Raw genomic sequence first — 14,510 nt, forward strand, 5'->3', positions numbered from 1 at the left:
TAATATTTCTTGGAGTACTTAATATTAAAAATTTGTCTATTTTTATACACATAATCTTACGCCGCATACACCACATTATAAACATGCATAATGACATTTGTACATATATTTCTGATAAATTATTTCTTGTGTGTGATAAAGAATATATTTTGGCTGAATTATCGTGTGTCTGTTAGTTTACGATGTCGTATTTTATTATGTCCCAGTCTTGTTCCATATAGCGTATGTGCTACTAATTTGTTACGGTAAAGAGTACACGTTTCCAGAATTTACTATAAATATTGTTGATTTTTATGATTTTTATTTCCTGAGCAATTATACATTATCTCTTAAAGTTTAATTCGATCAATTAAGTGTTCTGAGGAATTAATATCACTTGTATCTAATTAACTATTTTTTTTTCCTATTGATTGATTAAACTATTAATCGACACATCTTGCGTCAAACTCGCGTAGAATACAGAACAGTGAAGAATGACATCATGGTACTCAATAACTGTAATGATATATATTTTCTCATTTTACATATTACTCTTTCTATTTTGTCAAAAATTTGACCCGCTTATATGTTTAGGATGTACATTATTTAATTTAACACTTAGCAATTTTTTTATATAACAGAATTATGGAGAATGTTTCAAATAAAAGTTATTTTATTTAACAACATATATAAAGTAATAATAATAAATAATTTTTAGCAACATTTTTTAAATAAAAATTAATAAACTTTTTTTTATTCAAGAAATTTTTTTGTCGTTTATACTTAAAAACAACAAAATAATAATATTTTTTGAACAAATATTGAATATATATTGAATATATATATATATATATATATATATATATATATATTGAAATATTGAATATATATTGAATATATATATATATATATATATATATATATATATATTTATTTATTGAATTTATATATTGCACATTACCTCTTTTTCTCTCGAATCTGTCATGAAATAACTTATAAAATTGAATATAATAACTAATAAAATGGATTGATTATTCTATAAAAAAAATAAAACTATCATAAATAACATTTAAAAAAATAATTTATAATTGCTTTAAGTCACATGATATATAGTTTTTAAATAAAATAACTTTTACTTGAAAGATTTATTTGTAATTCTATTATTTAAAATAATAATTAAATATGTATTTACTTAAAACAAACACAATATATATTCTCTACACATGTCCCTTACCTTGGCTGCACCTTCTAATGATCCCACAAACAATCCAGCAATATTTAAACTAAAAACTTTGGTACCTCTTTGCAATAAGAACAGTATCATCTTTTGTACGTTTAGAGAAACTGCGTACCACTGAATATTGTATCTAAATGATGACAAATTAATGATTAGGGAAGAATAAGAAAATTTATTAATTATTTTTATCACGTACATGTTTATAATTGATTATGCTTATTTTTTGAATAATAGTAATTATGATCATTCTATTGATTTATCTATTCTTATTACCCGCTGAACTAATACGTATACGTGATTGTATGAATGTTTTTCTTACGCAGTATCAAACACATTATTATTATAATCCATAATTTTTTGCGTCATAATGTTGGCTATTAATATATACGCTATATAAATGCCCACGGTTATCAAGGGAAATAAAAGTTCATCTACATTATTTCCGAATGAAAGTGCCTGTGAAATCTGAATTACAAGTGTAATAATCTTAGTAAAAGCTGAGGATTTATTTTAAACTAATTTCGAATTAAAATAGATTGATGAAAAAAGGAGAGTCATTAAAGTTTTTTTAGCTTCCTCAGGATTTTCGAAAAATAAATTTTTTTGTATTGCATAATCATTAGGATTATTAAAAATAATCATTAAATGAGAAAAACTCGATTCGAAAGTAACCGATCCTATGATAAAATATATTTTAGATGCGCATGAGAGAAAAGTTTTAAGACTTACTCGAAAAAGATTGAGACTTGCGCTTGCGACTGCAATTGCTATGAGGCAGGAGAACATCACTTTAAATTTAGATACGAATGATTCTGAGAATCTTAGAAAAAAAGAAGATCATTACGCATACTTTTATCTGTTATCTATTAAATAATTAAATAGTCTGTTATCTATTAAATAATTAAATAATCTGTTATCTATTAAATAATTAAATCACCTCATAGCTTCGCGATGCATATCCACAGCACGAATTAATTTCTTGTAAATCAAATTCTTGTTTCGTAGAATACTCTTTTTTTGTAAAGTATCGATTGCCATTACTTGCTCGATACGATAACTGCAAACAATTCTTTTGCTATAATTTATATATGTATCTTTTTAATATTTAGAAATTTATAAATTATGTATTTTATCTTTTTACTTTGTGATTCGAAACATTCCGCAGCCATAATGTGCATAGACTATAAATAATGTTCCTGTCGCTATTATTGTGATTATTCCTATGAATAGAGCCGTCAGTGTGTGGAATAAAATTAAATAGGAATATTTTTCTTGATCGATAAAATATTCGGTAACAAACAGAGAAGAACGTGATCGAAAATCGTTTATAGGTAATAAACGATTGACAAGATATGGCCAATGTAGATACAAACCTAGACTCGGTGCAAAGAATACAACAGTCACTACAAAACGTTTCAAAATCAATAATATACGCATTTGGTGAGAAGGTTTTCTGTCAAAAATTATATTATAAAAAGCAATTTTCTTACATATTAATCCAGCTGTGTAGCGTTTTCCATAGTTACCGTACTTTTTTATAATAGTGATTTCATTCTTATCCGTTAGCTCATTATACATGTTTTGCAATTGTTCCAACGAACACTTCACCTGCCATTTTTATGCATTTTGTTATAAAATTTGGGAAATAGATATATTCATATTATATATAAACATTTATTTCTCCAAAATGTATGTACATACACACGAATTCAATATGCTATATGTACTTACAACTTCCATATTAATATGAAACCAACTATACAGAATAAGAAAATAAATATAAAATAATGCAGAAGAAAAAACGTTGATGAGAAGACTAGAAGTACATTTTGATGTTGCAAATGTTGTAAACTGTAAACAATAATTTATTATATTCACGTTTTTTTATTAATATGACTATTTTATTATTTGATTAGAGTACATATCTTAGATTGTAAATATAAAATAATTCTCAAATGTATATGTATGTATGTACATAATTTAATGAAAAATTCTTTTTTTGCACAAATATAGTTTCATACAATTGAAAATTGAAAATTGCAGAGAGAAAGTATTTTTTTTTTAATTTAAATTATTTGTATTATATAATGTTAAATATATATGGAGTACATATATTTATATGCACGTATGTTTATATTCAACGTTATACAATAATTATCATATGTTATTTTATGATATTATTACATTCAAACGCAAGACAAACAATCGTAACAAATAAAACTAATAATGAACTAATTTATTCATCGCTACATAACATAGATATATTTAAAAATATAGACCTGAAATATTATACAAGTTATCAAAATGGTAAAAAATAAGATTAATTGAAATTGGACAAGTTTCGATTGTTGATAAGGCCACAGGCCAACCGCGAGTAACAGCATTCGATTAAGATTCATATGCAGACAATCGATGCAGATCATCACTCCACGAGTATCGAGATACGTTTGACAAATGCAGAAAAGATACTGGTTTATTTCCTTTTTTCCATTGGCCGATTGAATTACGCTATAGTTTCATTTTATTAAGATAATTTCGTAAATTATAATACAAATTGCTAAATGTAAGAGCAACGTAATTTATGTAAAATATGTAATAACAATTTATGTGAGATCGAAACACTTGGAAATTTACGTCTTTCCTTGCGAGAGAAACTATAATTAGGCGATCGATTTCTACGCCGACGAAAATATAACACATGTTTATTTCTCATGGAGAATATAATAATAATTCCATAAAAAAATTTCTCCCAATAGAGAACCACACATACGCATTCGATACTTTGCAACGATATATTTCGCGCTCCATTCTAATACGTGCGTTCATAAGTTATGGTCAATCCAATGGAATAACATATTAATTATTCTATTTATAAAACAGCGACGAATTGATTATTCAAATTTTTGGTAAATATAAAGTTTTTATAAAGGGAATTATTTTATATGTATATTATTTTTTATATTATTTTTTATTATCATTTTTTATGTTATTGAGAAAATTGAAATACATTGTGTATGTGCAATATATTTGCATGTATTTCTCATCGACATATTTTTTACCAACTTTATACGTAGTTTCATTTACAACATCAAATATCAATATATATTGTTTTATATATTATTTATATATATTATATATAAATATACGATTTTTATCAAAGAAATTAACGATTTATGCATATTTGCGCATTTTTCTAAACATTTATATATTTTTATTTATATATTATGATTAGCTATGATTTTGTATTATTTATAATTAGTTATGTTTTCTCCTGCGTAATAATTAGGAAAAAAACAAATTATATTTAATTATATTTAGAAGTTGCGCAAAAGTATTTCTTAATACTTAAAGGCTAAAAATTCATATTAAATAATAAGATAATTAAAAATATAGAGGCATATCTGGAATATAATAGAACTTGTTAAGAAGCTTAAAAGAGGTGGTTAAACAATTGATTTCACGAGATAAGAAATTTAACAAGTATTTATATTACATAGAGGCACATATATAAGGGGTAGTTTCTTGATCAAAGTCTGTGCAAACGTAATTATTTTGTGTCTAGTTACACGGTTTCACTTATCTCAGTCGTGTGCGTGCACTCGTGAGAAATGCTTCATCTTGAAGAGAAATGCTAGTTGATTCGATATGTATATATATATATATATATATATATATATATATATATATATATCAATTATAAGAGTATTGTCGAACATGAAATAAAAAATCGTAAACTATAATTCAGAAGATTCAACACATTTCTTGTAACATTTAATATTAAAAATTTTGTCCTTTAATATCATATAGTTTTGTACACATAATCTTATCCCACATATATGCCGCATTACACACACTAATATATATTAACATTGGTGAATATATATCTTATAAAACATTTCCTAATAACAAAATGACTTACATCTTGACAGAATTACTGTGTGCTCTCATTAGTTACTAATTATTATCAAAAAATTATTATCCAAAATTGACTAATAAATTCTTTATATGCATTTCTATTTCTTAACAATTACATATCTATTATAGTATTAGTCATAGGTTTAATTAAGTGCTTTTTAATAATTAATATTATATTTAGAAGTCCAACTGGATATTTCTTCTATTGTTATTCGACTAAATTATTAATTTACCTATCTTGTGTCAAATTCGCGTTGAGTAAATAACAGTGAAATATGATATTCCAGTACTGATCAACTGTAATAAAACGTATATTCTTTCGTTTTATTTGTTAAACATACTCTATTCGATATACATTGTTTAATTTTATTAGTTTATATTATTTTATAACATAATTTATATATATTATATTATTTTATAATAGAGTTATAAAGGTGTTTAAAGTTATTTTATTTAAGAAGATTCATATAATTATAGTAATAAATAATTTTGCAATATTTGAAATAAAAATTAATAAACACTTTTTTATTCGAGTTATACTTTTCCGCTCATACTTAAATGTAACACAAGTGAAGATATTTTGTGAATATTTATTATTTTATTATATTATTCTTTATCGAATTTCGAATTCATACTAATTTATCAAATTACTAAAATTCATACCAATTTATACAAATGTATACAATTCCTTATAAAATTGTAGTAAAATAAATATATTCTCCATTTGAAAAAATAAAACTGTCATGAATAATATTTAAAAAAAATAATTTAAAATTGCTATTACATTATGCAAAGTAAATAAAAAGTCCCGGATCAGTGAAATATTTCGAAAACAAAACATTAAAAAAAAATATATATAAAAGTTGTAGAGTTTAAAAAGATCTAATTATCGATTTTATCAGTTTGAACTTTAGAGGCGTTGCGAAGATTAGGATAAAGTCAAATTGAATTTTTTATAAATGCAACTCTCTATTTTTTATTATACATTCTTATAACTTATTTCGAAAGCTTTTCAAAATAATATAATAAAGAAATTATTTTAAATCGTGTAACTCAAAAGTACTTAATAAAAAATACTTTATTATAGTGTGTTTTGAAAAGCTATAAGAACGTACAATAAAAAAGGGGTTTCTATTTTAAAAATTCAACTTGTGATCTTCTCTTGATCTTGGCCTTCCAAAATCAAACTAATAAGGTAAGTAAATAGATGTTTCTACAACTTTTATATGAAACATTTTTTTCTGAAATGTCTTCTTTTCAAGTCACTCGCTTTACTCACTCTGTATATTTTAAGTAAAATACCATTTGTTCGAAAGACTTACTTATAACTCTATTATTTAAAAAAAATTGAATATATGCAATTAAAGCAAACATAATACATATTCTCATAATACATATTCTCTGGTGCACATATTCTTTACCGTGGCTGCACCTTCTAATGATCCCACAAATAGTCCAGCAATATTTAAATTAAAAGCTTTGGTACCTCTTTGCAATAAGAACAGTATCATCTTTTGTACGTTTAAGGAAACCGCGTACCATTGAATATTGTATCTAAATGATGACATTAATAATTAGAGAAGACTAAGAGAATTTATTAATTATTTTTATCATGCGTATGTATATTCATCATGTTTGTTTTTTGAATTATGGTAATTATGATCATTTTATTCTTATTATCTATGCAGAATGAAACGTATGTGTGATTGTATGAAGTGGATATTTTCCTTACACAGTGTCAAATACATCATTATTGTGATCCATAATTTCTTGTGCAATATAATTGGCTAAGAACATGTATGATATATAAGTGATCATGGACACTAAGGGAACTAAAAATTCCTCAATATCATATCCGAGTGTCAGAGCCTGAAATATCTGAAATACAAGTAGGATAAGAATCATAGTAACAGGTAAGCTTTAATTTTACGTGAAATTTTGAATTAAAACAAATCAGTAAAAATTTAATAGTTATTAGAAAATTTGAAAATAATTGATCTTATGATAAAGTTATAGGTGTCGAGGGAAAGTTTTTAGACTTACTCGAAAAGAATTGAGACTTGCGCTTGTAAGTCCGACTACTATCAGAGAGGAGAACATTACTTTAAATCTGGATACGAATGAATCTGAGAATCTTTGAAAAAAATGAGAGCATTACACATATTTCTATGTATTATTCATTAAATATTCACCTCATGGCTTCGCGATGCATATCCACAGCACGAATCAATTCCTTGTAAATCAGATTCTTGTTTCGTGAAAGGTTGCCTTTCCGTGAATTACCGATTGTTATTGCTTGTTTCATACGGTAACTGCAAGCGATTTTTTTGCCGTAATAGTATTATTTTTTTTATATTTGAATTACATTATATTTAAATTATATTATATTTAAATTAAATTTTATATTAAATTATATTAAATTATGTTAAATTATATTAAATTATATTAAATTATATTTATATTTAAATTATATTATTTTTTCATATTTCCCGATTTTCAAATCCATAGTTTCTTACCTGGCAATTTGAAACATTCCGCAGGCGTACTGTAAATAAACTATAAATATCGCTCCTGTCGCTAGTACTGTGATTATTCCTATGAATAGAGCCGCGATTATATGCAATAAAATCAGATAAGAATATTTTTCTTGATCAATAAAGTACTCGGTAACAAGCACTGGAGAATATGATCGAGACTCATTTATAGATAATACAATGTCAAGAATGTATGGGTAGAATAAATATAAAACTGGAGCCGGTGAAATGAATACGACGCTGACTATACAACGTTTTAAAATCAATAATATATTATTATTATTATCTCGGTAAATGCTTTTAAACAATGTACATACGCTTAACATTTAATGAAAGAAAAAGTAATTGTCTTACATATTAATCCAGCCGTATAACGTTTCGCATAGCTGCCATACTTTTTTATGATAGTGATTTCATTCTTATCCGTTAACTTATTATATATGTTCTGCAATTGTTCCAAAGAACATTTTATCTATTGTTTTATACAAGTTGTTTGTACAGTTTGGGAAATAAAGAGAGAAATAAAGATGTATTCATATTATTTATAAAAATTTATTTTTCCAAAATGTATGCTGTTACGTACATGAATTCAATATGTAATACTTACAACTTCAATATTAATATGAAACCAACTGTACTTAATTAGAAACATAACATAAAGTAATGCTGTAGAAAAAACATCGATGAGAAAATCAGAAGTACATTTTGATGTTAATAATGCTGTAAACTACAAATAATAATTTAAAAAAAATTAATTATCTTTACAAAAATTTTTAGCTTTTTATATAATTATAAAAAAAAGTTCTTCTACATATTCGAAATCATAGATATCATTCCCAAATACATACACACATACATGAATGCAAAATGAAAAATCGCAACAAATAAAATTAGTAATAAACTAGTTTATTCATTGCATAATGATATAATTAAAAATATAAACGTACCTGAAACATAATACAGGTTGTCAGAATGGCATAAACTAAGATCAATTGAAATCGAACGAGTTTCGATTGTTGATAAGGCCATAAACCAACTGCGAGTAACAATATACGATTAAGACTGATATTCAAACAGTTTATGCAGATCATTTCTCTATCAACAAGATGCGTTCGAACACAGAAACAAACACTATCTACTCTGCCTATCTAATCCTCTTTTTCGATTGGCTGATTGAATTACGCTATATTTTCACTTTATGAGATAATTTTTAGTGCAAATTGCTCAATTTAATGTAAATGCAGCGCAATATGTAATCGTCGTGAGAGCGGAACACTTGAAAATTTATACCTTCCCTCGCATAAGAGGATATAATTAAGCGATCGATTTCGACGGTGGCGGAAATAATATATACGATAATAATAACATACGTATATTTCCCATAGGGAATAATTCCATGAAAAAGTTTCTCTTGAAAACCGCATATGCACGTTCGACACGCATTTTACGTGCGATATTTTTAACACGGTTTAGTCTAATATATACACTCGTGAAGTACAGTCAGTTCTACAGAGCAATTTAACAATAGTTCCATCAACGTATTTTTATCAGTTTGTTAGTATAAATATAAAATTTTTCAAGACGATTATCGACATATGTACATTTGCGCATCGTTACAAAAATCTTTTCACAAATTTTTATTTATGACTAATTAACTAAATTCTTGATTACATAATAGATGAAAGAGAAGAATAAGTAAATCTAAAAAACAAATTCTGCTTGTAAATATTGATCTCTTTATTTCTGGTATTAAATCTTCATTTTCAGATTTAGAGAATATGAATTTCAATTGATATCAAAATTCATTATAATATTTATTAGATTATTAAAAAAATTGTAATACATTTTATATATATTATAACATTGCACATAAGTTTCTTAAGAAAAGTTCTTCGAAAAGTGATATGCGTGAATGGTACAAACACTTCACTGAGAATCAAAAGATTGAAACTTATAGAATAACTTTACAGCAGAAAAAGTATCATTTCCTATTCGCATATAGAGCTCCAATGTTCATATAATTAATTATCTACGAAATAAAGAATTGGAAATATTCTAATTACATAAAATTTATAAATAATTTGTAAATAATTTTTTTATTACATGCGCGCATATATGCACACATATTCATATATACATATTTATTTTTTTAAATTATCTTTATCAGAATTTTTTAATTTTGATTTGTGTTATAAATATCTTTAACAAAACAAATACAATAATACATTAATTTAATTCACATATAAAGTTGAAATATTCCTTACAACAGCAAACACATATTCATTCTGATTTGTAATTTTTTTGTAGTATAATTAAATAGAAATAAACATGCTAATTCCTTATAAGGCCAACTATAAATTATTAAATATCATTCGTTGTGCATTTTATGCTTTTTTGAGAAACATATGACGTATTATATATCTACATGTTTAATATATTTATCATAAAGATTAAATTGATATGTAATACAGGAAATAATTATGATTTAATTTCATAAACATTGCAACGTTCAGAAAACAATATCAATCACATTTTATTGATGTATTAATTAATTCATTTAATATTTATCCATACCGTATATTTTATGTATTCAAAGCAAAAAGTAAGTTACATATGACTTGTAGCTAGTCAATTTTTACCTATATAGTTCCATGTTTTATATATTCTATATATAAATTTGCAATTATACTTACACAGAATATATTACAGTAAAGTAGGACATTGATGTTTTTACTAGCTGCAAAAACATAAATTTTCGATTACTATTTTACATCTGTTATAATATTATAATGTATGTCTAATACTATAATATAAAGCAGTCTCTTTAAAAGTATATGATAATTTATAATTCTTACTGTGCCAAAACACTCTAAAGATGCTACAATTACTCCACCAATATTGAGGTTTACAGATTTACTTCCTCTTAATAAAATAAAGAGTATCAACTTCTGTGCATGCAATGGTATTACATACCACCGACTATTGTATCTATGAAATAATCCTTATTCAATAAATTATAAATAATTAATAATGAAACAGATATACACATATGTATATATATATATATATACATATATATATATATATATATATATATATATATATATATAGTGTGTGTGTGTGTGTGTGTGTGTGTGTGTGTGTGTGTGTGTGTGTGTGTGTGTATGTGTGTATGGAATATATTATATGTGTACGTATATACACAATATTTTGTATGAACGATAACTTACGCTGTAAAATATACGTGATTGTTGTAATTTATAATTTCTTGCCCAGCATAATTAGATATAAACATATATAAAAGGATCACAAATACAAGTAAGAAATGCGCCAAAAGTGATTCTTTATCTCCAAGCGATGCATTTCGGAAAATCTAAAACATCTTGATTGTAATTATCATATTTTTATAATACTATTACTTATTATTATTTTATAATAACATAAAATAATACTGTAAAAAAAATTATAGTCGAGAAATACGGAAAATCTATTTACATGTAAAATTTTTATTTCTTGAAAATTTATCATTTTATAATTTGCACGATTTGATATTTGTATTATTAATTATTTTTATTGCTTCCTGATTGTGTTTATGTCATTTATGAATTCTTTGAATTTTAATTAGTATGAAGTATTGTATTTGTTAAACTCAACAGTAAATTTTAATTGTTTGAGAAAAAACTTACTCCAAAAGTATTCAGGCTCAAGGAAATCACACCAATTATTAATAATAAGGAGAAAGTGCCTTTAAAACAAGATGATAAAAATTCGGAATACCTTTAAAAAAAATAGAACACTATTACAATCAACATTATATACAATTGTTATGGTATGCATACCAACTTTATAGCCTTGCGATGGATTTCAACAGCATCACTTATTTTTCTATAAATCATAGTCTGATTTTCAAGATTAATGTTTTCCATTACTTCAATAGACATTGCTTGTTCGATACGATAACTAGAAATAATTTTTCGTCTATCAATATAAGGAATATATTAGAAAAATGTCTTTTCGCATTTCTTATCCATTTTTTAGATAAAAAATTGCAGTTTCTGATATTTTTTTATGATATACAGAAAAACTAATTAATAATTTTTTGTTTTTTTCTGAAAATAATATAACTTATATTTATGAATATATTATTTATTTTCATAAACTCACATTAAAAATGGTGCAAATTTAAATTTTAACATTTTTTTACATACACACATATACGCATACACATGTCCGTAGATCAATAAAATAGGATTTTTTATTAATTAAAAAAAAATTTTGTAGGTTTTTATTTAAAATAGAAAGAAATGGGAAATATTATTTACTTTTCATAGACGCGCTATATTTTTATAAAATATATTTATATATGAAAAAAAATAAACAAACGATAGATTCGTTTTCATATTTATTCTTAAATTTATTTTTTCACCTTGCAATTCGAAATATTCCACATACATATATAATATATCCTGCAAGTGTTGTTCCGGTTGCTGTTAACACAGTTGCCCCTATACAAATAGCGATATTTCTATGCAGTAAAATTAAATAGAAATATTTTTCGTCATCGACAAAATATTCAGTCACGATTTGCATTGTCCGATGTTGCTGAGTCTCATTTATGTGCAAATTAATATGTAAAATCTGCTGCCAAATTGGCAGCAAAATGAAAATAAGTGTACTACTAGGCAACACTAAGGGCATTTAAAAAAAAATAATTATATAAACTTATAGTTCATTTATGTTCTAAAATATATTGTTCATACATGTTCCAATTAACGATATTTATTTATAACGATATTTTTTAAATAATTGTATTATCTTTCATATATTTAATTACTTGTTTATTTTAACATTTTTGCTAAATGTTAGGTGCAAAATTTTGTATATTTCTAATATGATAATGCAATTGTAACTATTTATAAAATAATCATATAAATAATTAACTATTTATAAAACAGTATTTATAAAATAATATAAAAAAATATATATAAATATACTACCTATAATGAAATTTTTATAATTTTTTATTTTAATTGAAATCTGATAAATATATGTAGATTAAAAATGTGTGATTAATCAGATTAATTACAATTTCTAATTTATATCACGATTGTAGTTTGTTTAATTTCATTTGTTCATTTAATTTTATTTTAGTGTAGTTATAAAATAATAATCTTACATATAGTAGTTACGTATAATGTGAAATATTTCGCGATATTTCCATATTTTTCAATAATAGCAACTTCGTTTTCATCTTTTAACTCGTTACAAATATTTTGAAATTGCTCCAATAAACATTTTACCTATATAATAATAACCATAATAATAATAATAATATAATAACCATAATAATAATAATATTCATAATAATAATATTCAATATTGTTCTAAATTTAACCATTTGAATTATTGCATCTAAAAATTTATTTATTCAGAAAAGTTATATCAATTAATATAAAGTGAAGAAAATCAACTTACATTATGGACATTCATCCAGAAACCATAGTATTGAATTATATAAACACTAATAAACATTGCGGTAGAAAGAATCTTAATGATAAATTCAGATGTACACTCGGTAGTTATGAACGCTGTGAGCTATAATTAATCAATTTATTTAAAAATGTCTATTTTTACCGTTAAAAATACTATTTTTTAATTTTAATTAGGAAGCGAAATTTTCTTGTTTTACAATATATATAACGTATAATAGTTTAATGAAATATTTATAATCATCAATAATATAACATCGTATTATTAATAATCTAATTATATATATATACAGAAGTTGAGTAAAAGAATTGGCTATGACTGATAAAATGGCATGTTTTATATTAATATTATTAATAATATAGACGTATAACAAATATAACCTGGAATATAACAAAGCTTATTAAAGTGCTAAAAAATAAGATGATCTGAAGGCGAACGAATTTTGATTGCTGATAGGGCCATAAGCCAACAGTAAGTAAAAGAATTCTATTGAGATTAAAATATTGAGATTTGATGCAAATCATCACTCTGCGAGCATCGAAGTGCATTTGATCGCGAAAATGTCTATAAGGATTCGCATATTTCTTTTTCTCTTATTTCAAGTTGGATATTCTTTAATTTTCTCACTTTCAGAATACATTTTTTCCATATATTGCGTAATTTAGTATAAATTAAAGATAATACAAAATAATAAAGGTAAAATTTCTGTAACTTAACAATTTTATTAAACGATCGATTTCACGTGGTTCAAAAAATTTAACAAGTATTTGCATAAGAAAAATATATAGAAGGGATAATTTATCGATCGAAGTCTGCGCAAGCGTAGTTGCCCCTTCCAGCGACGCGGTTTTACGTGCTTCAGTCTTGTGCGTGCACTCGTGAAAAATGTTTCGTGCTTTGGAGAGGAATATTAATAGATTCGTCATGCATGTGTATAGGCGTATCAATTATAAAATTATTATCGGTGGAACATGAGATAAGAACTAAGCTATTGAACTCAGGATTTTTTTCGTTTTTCTTATTTATTATAAAATTTATTATAAAAAATTTTTTCTTTTTTCTGTTGCATACGTTTTGATGTAAAAAAAGAACTGGTTCATTCTTTCTCATATTTCTCTTTTTTCTATCGAGCAATTGAGTTGTGCCATATATTATTTTATTTTTTATTTTATCTTAAATTTTATGCAAACTAATGACTTAATTTAATGTAATATTTAATTTATCTTAAATTAAGTATTTTAAGACTAAATTGATATATAATATTCAAACGTTATGATTGTAATTTGATTTTATAAACATTGCAACAGAAAAAAAATCAATGATATGATAGTGTATTAATTAAATCGCTCAATATT

The 14,510-nt window shown here is 24.4% G+C and overlaps 3 protein-coding genes and 2 long non-coding RNA genes across 8 annotated transcripts; all 5 read right to left on the minus strand.

Annotated features, from left to right (window-relative positions):
• Positions 1 to 287: 287 nt before the first annotated feature.
• Positions 288 to 3,688, minus strand: LOC109610615. Of its 4 annotated transcripts, none has more exons than XM_020030127.2 (9): positions 3,496 to 3,688; positions 2,948 to 3,067; positions 2,707 to 2,824; positions 2,358 to 2,589; positions 2,154 to 2,285; positions 1,946 to 2,036; positions 1,536 to 1,681; positions 1,214 to 1,346; positions 288 to 495 (listed from the first exon to the last, which is right to left on the minus strand). In XM_020030127.2, exons 1-9 carry the CDS (start codon positions 3,637 to 3,639, stop codon positions 442 to 444), a joined length of 1,170 nt encoding a protein of 389 aa, XP_019885686.2. In that variant the 5' UTR covers positions 3,640 to 3,688; the 3' UTR covers positions 288 to 441. The 4 variants fall into 4 exon arrangements, with proteins under 4 accessions (XP_019885686.2, XP_019885685.2, XP_019885684.2 ...); XM_020030126.2 differs by having other exon boundaries at positions 2,154 to 2,273; positions 2,358 to 2,619; XM_020030125.2 differs by having other exon boundaries at positions 2,358 to 2,619.
• Positions 3,689 to 5,288: 1,600 nt separating this feature from the next.
• On the minus strand, positions 5,289 to 8,869 carry LOC105247783. Its single transcript, XM_020030129.2, has 9 exons — positions 8,613 to 8,869; positions 8,273 to 8,392; positions 8,020 to 8,110; positions 7,648 to 7,909; positions 7,324 to 7,443; positions 7,175 to 7,265; positions 6,864 to 7,009; positions 6,553 to 6,685; positions 5,289 to 5,428 (listed from the first exon to the last, which is right to left on the minus strand). The coding sequence occupies exons 1-9, from the start codon at positions 8,754 to 8,756 to the stop codon at positions 5,375 to 5,377; spliced, it is 1,161 nt and encodes a 386-aa protein (XP_019885688.2). The 5' UTR covers positions 8,757 to 8,869; the 3' UTR covers positions 5,289 to 5,374.
• A 1,381-nt stretch (positions 8,870 to 10,250) lies between these two features.
• LOC112639663 lies at positions 10,251 to 10,935 on the minus strand. The gene is made up of 3 exons (XR_003123614.1): positions 10,896 to 10,935; positions 10,521 to 10,653; positions 10,251 to 10,402 (listed from the first exon to the last, which is right to left on the minus strand). It is a non-coding gene; the product is annotated as an uncharacterized LOC112639663 (long non-coding RNA).
• A 6-nt stretch (positions 10,936 to 10,941) lies between these two features.
• On the minus strand, positions 10,942 to 12,363 carry LOC112639661. Its single transcript, XM_025414433.1, has 4 exons — positions 12,092 to 12,363; positions 11,509 to 11,625; positions 11,352 to 11,442; positions 10,942 to 11,047 (listed from the first exon to the last, which is right to left on the minus strand). The coding sequence occupies exons 1-4, from the start codon at positions 12,361 to 12,363 to the stop codon at positions 11,039 to 11,041; spliced, it is 489 nt and encodes a 162-aa protein (XP_025270218.1). The 3' UTR covers positions 10,942 to 11,038.
• A 584-nt stretch (positions 12,364 to 12,947) lies between these two features.
• Positions 12,948 to 13,735, minus strand: LOC109610623. The gene is made up of 3 exons (XR_002192950.2): positions 13,536 to 13,735; positions 13,141 to 13,260; positions 12,948 to 12,965 (listed from the first exon to the last, which is right to left on the minus strand). It is a non-coding gene; the product is annotated as an uncharacterized LOC109610623 (long non-coding RNA).
• Between the last annotated feature and the right edge of the window lie 775 nt (positions 13,736 to 14,510).

This window comes from Camponotus floridanus, unplaced genomic scaffold (assembly GCF_003227725.1).
Source record: "Camponotus floridanus strain SB8 unplaced genomic scaffold, Cflo_v7.5 scaffold8, whole genome shotgun sequence".
In the NCBI taxonomy this organism is placed as follows: domain Eukaryota; kingdom Metazoa; phylum Arthropoda; class Insecta; order Hymenoptera; family Formicidae; genus Camponotus; species Camponotus floridanus.

Excerpts from the sequence above, each read along its gene's own strand:
- LOC105247783 (XM_020030129.2), bottom strand. The coding sequence starts at position 8,756 with ATGATCTGCATAAACTGTTTGAATATCAGTCTTAATCGTATATTGTTA. Across the intron at positions 7,910-8,019 it reads TTATACGGCTGGATTAATAT|TCAGCGTCGTATTCATTTCA; the intron begins GTAAGACAATTA and ends AACGTTGTATAG. Across the intron at positions 7,266-7,323 it reads ATGCATCGCGAAGCCATGAG|ATTCTCAGATTCATTCGTAT; the intron begins GTGAATATTTAA and ends TTTTTTTCAAAG.
- LOC112639661 (XM_025414433.1), bottom strand. The coding sequence starts at position 12,363 with ATGCCCTTAGTGTTGCCTAGTAGTACACTTATTTTCATTTTGCTGCCA. Across the intron at positions 11,626-12,091 it reads GGAATATTTCGAATTGCAAG|TTATCGTATCGAACAAGCAA; the intron begins GTGAAAAAATAA and ends AATTATTTCTAG. Across the intron at positions 11,443-11,508 it reads ATCCATCGCAAGGCTATAAA|GTATTCCGAATTTTTATCAT; the intron begins GTTGGTATGCAT and ends TTTTTTTTAAAG.
- LOC109610615 (XM_020030125.2), bottom strand. The coding sequence starts at position 3,639 with ATGATCTGCATCGATTGTCTGCATATGAATCTTAATCGAATGCTGTTA. Across the intron at positions 2,825-2,947 it reads TTCATATTAATATGGAAGTT|GTGAAGTGTTCGTTGGAACA; the intron begins GTAAGTACATAT and ends TAAAAATGGCAG. Across the intron at positions 2,620-2,706 it reads CTACACAGCTGGATTAATAT|TGACTGTTGTATTCTTTGCA; the intron begins GTAAGAAAATTG and ends AACGTTTTGTAG.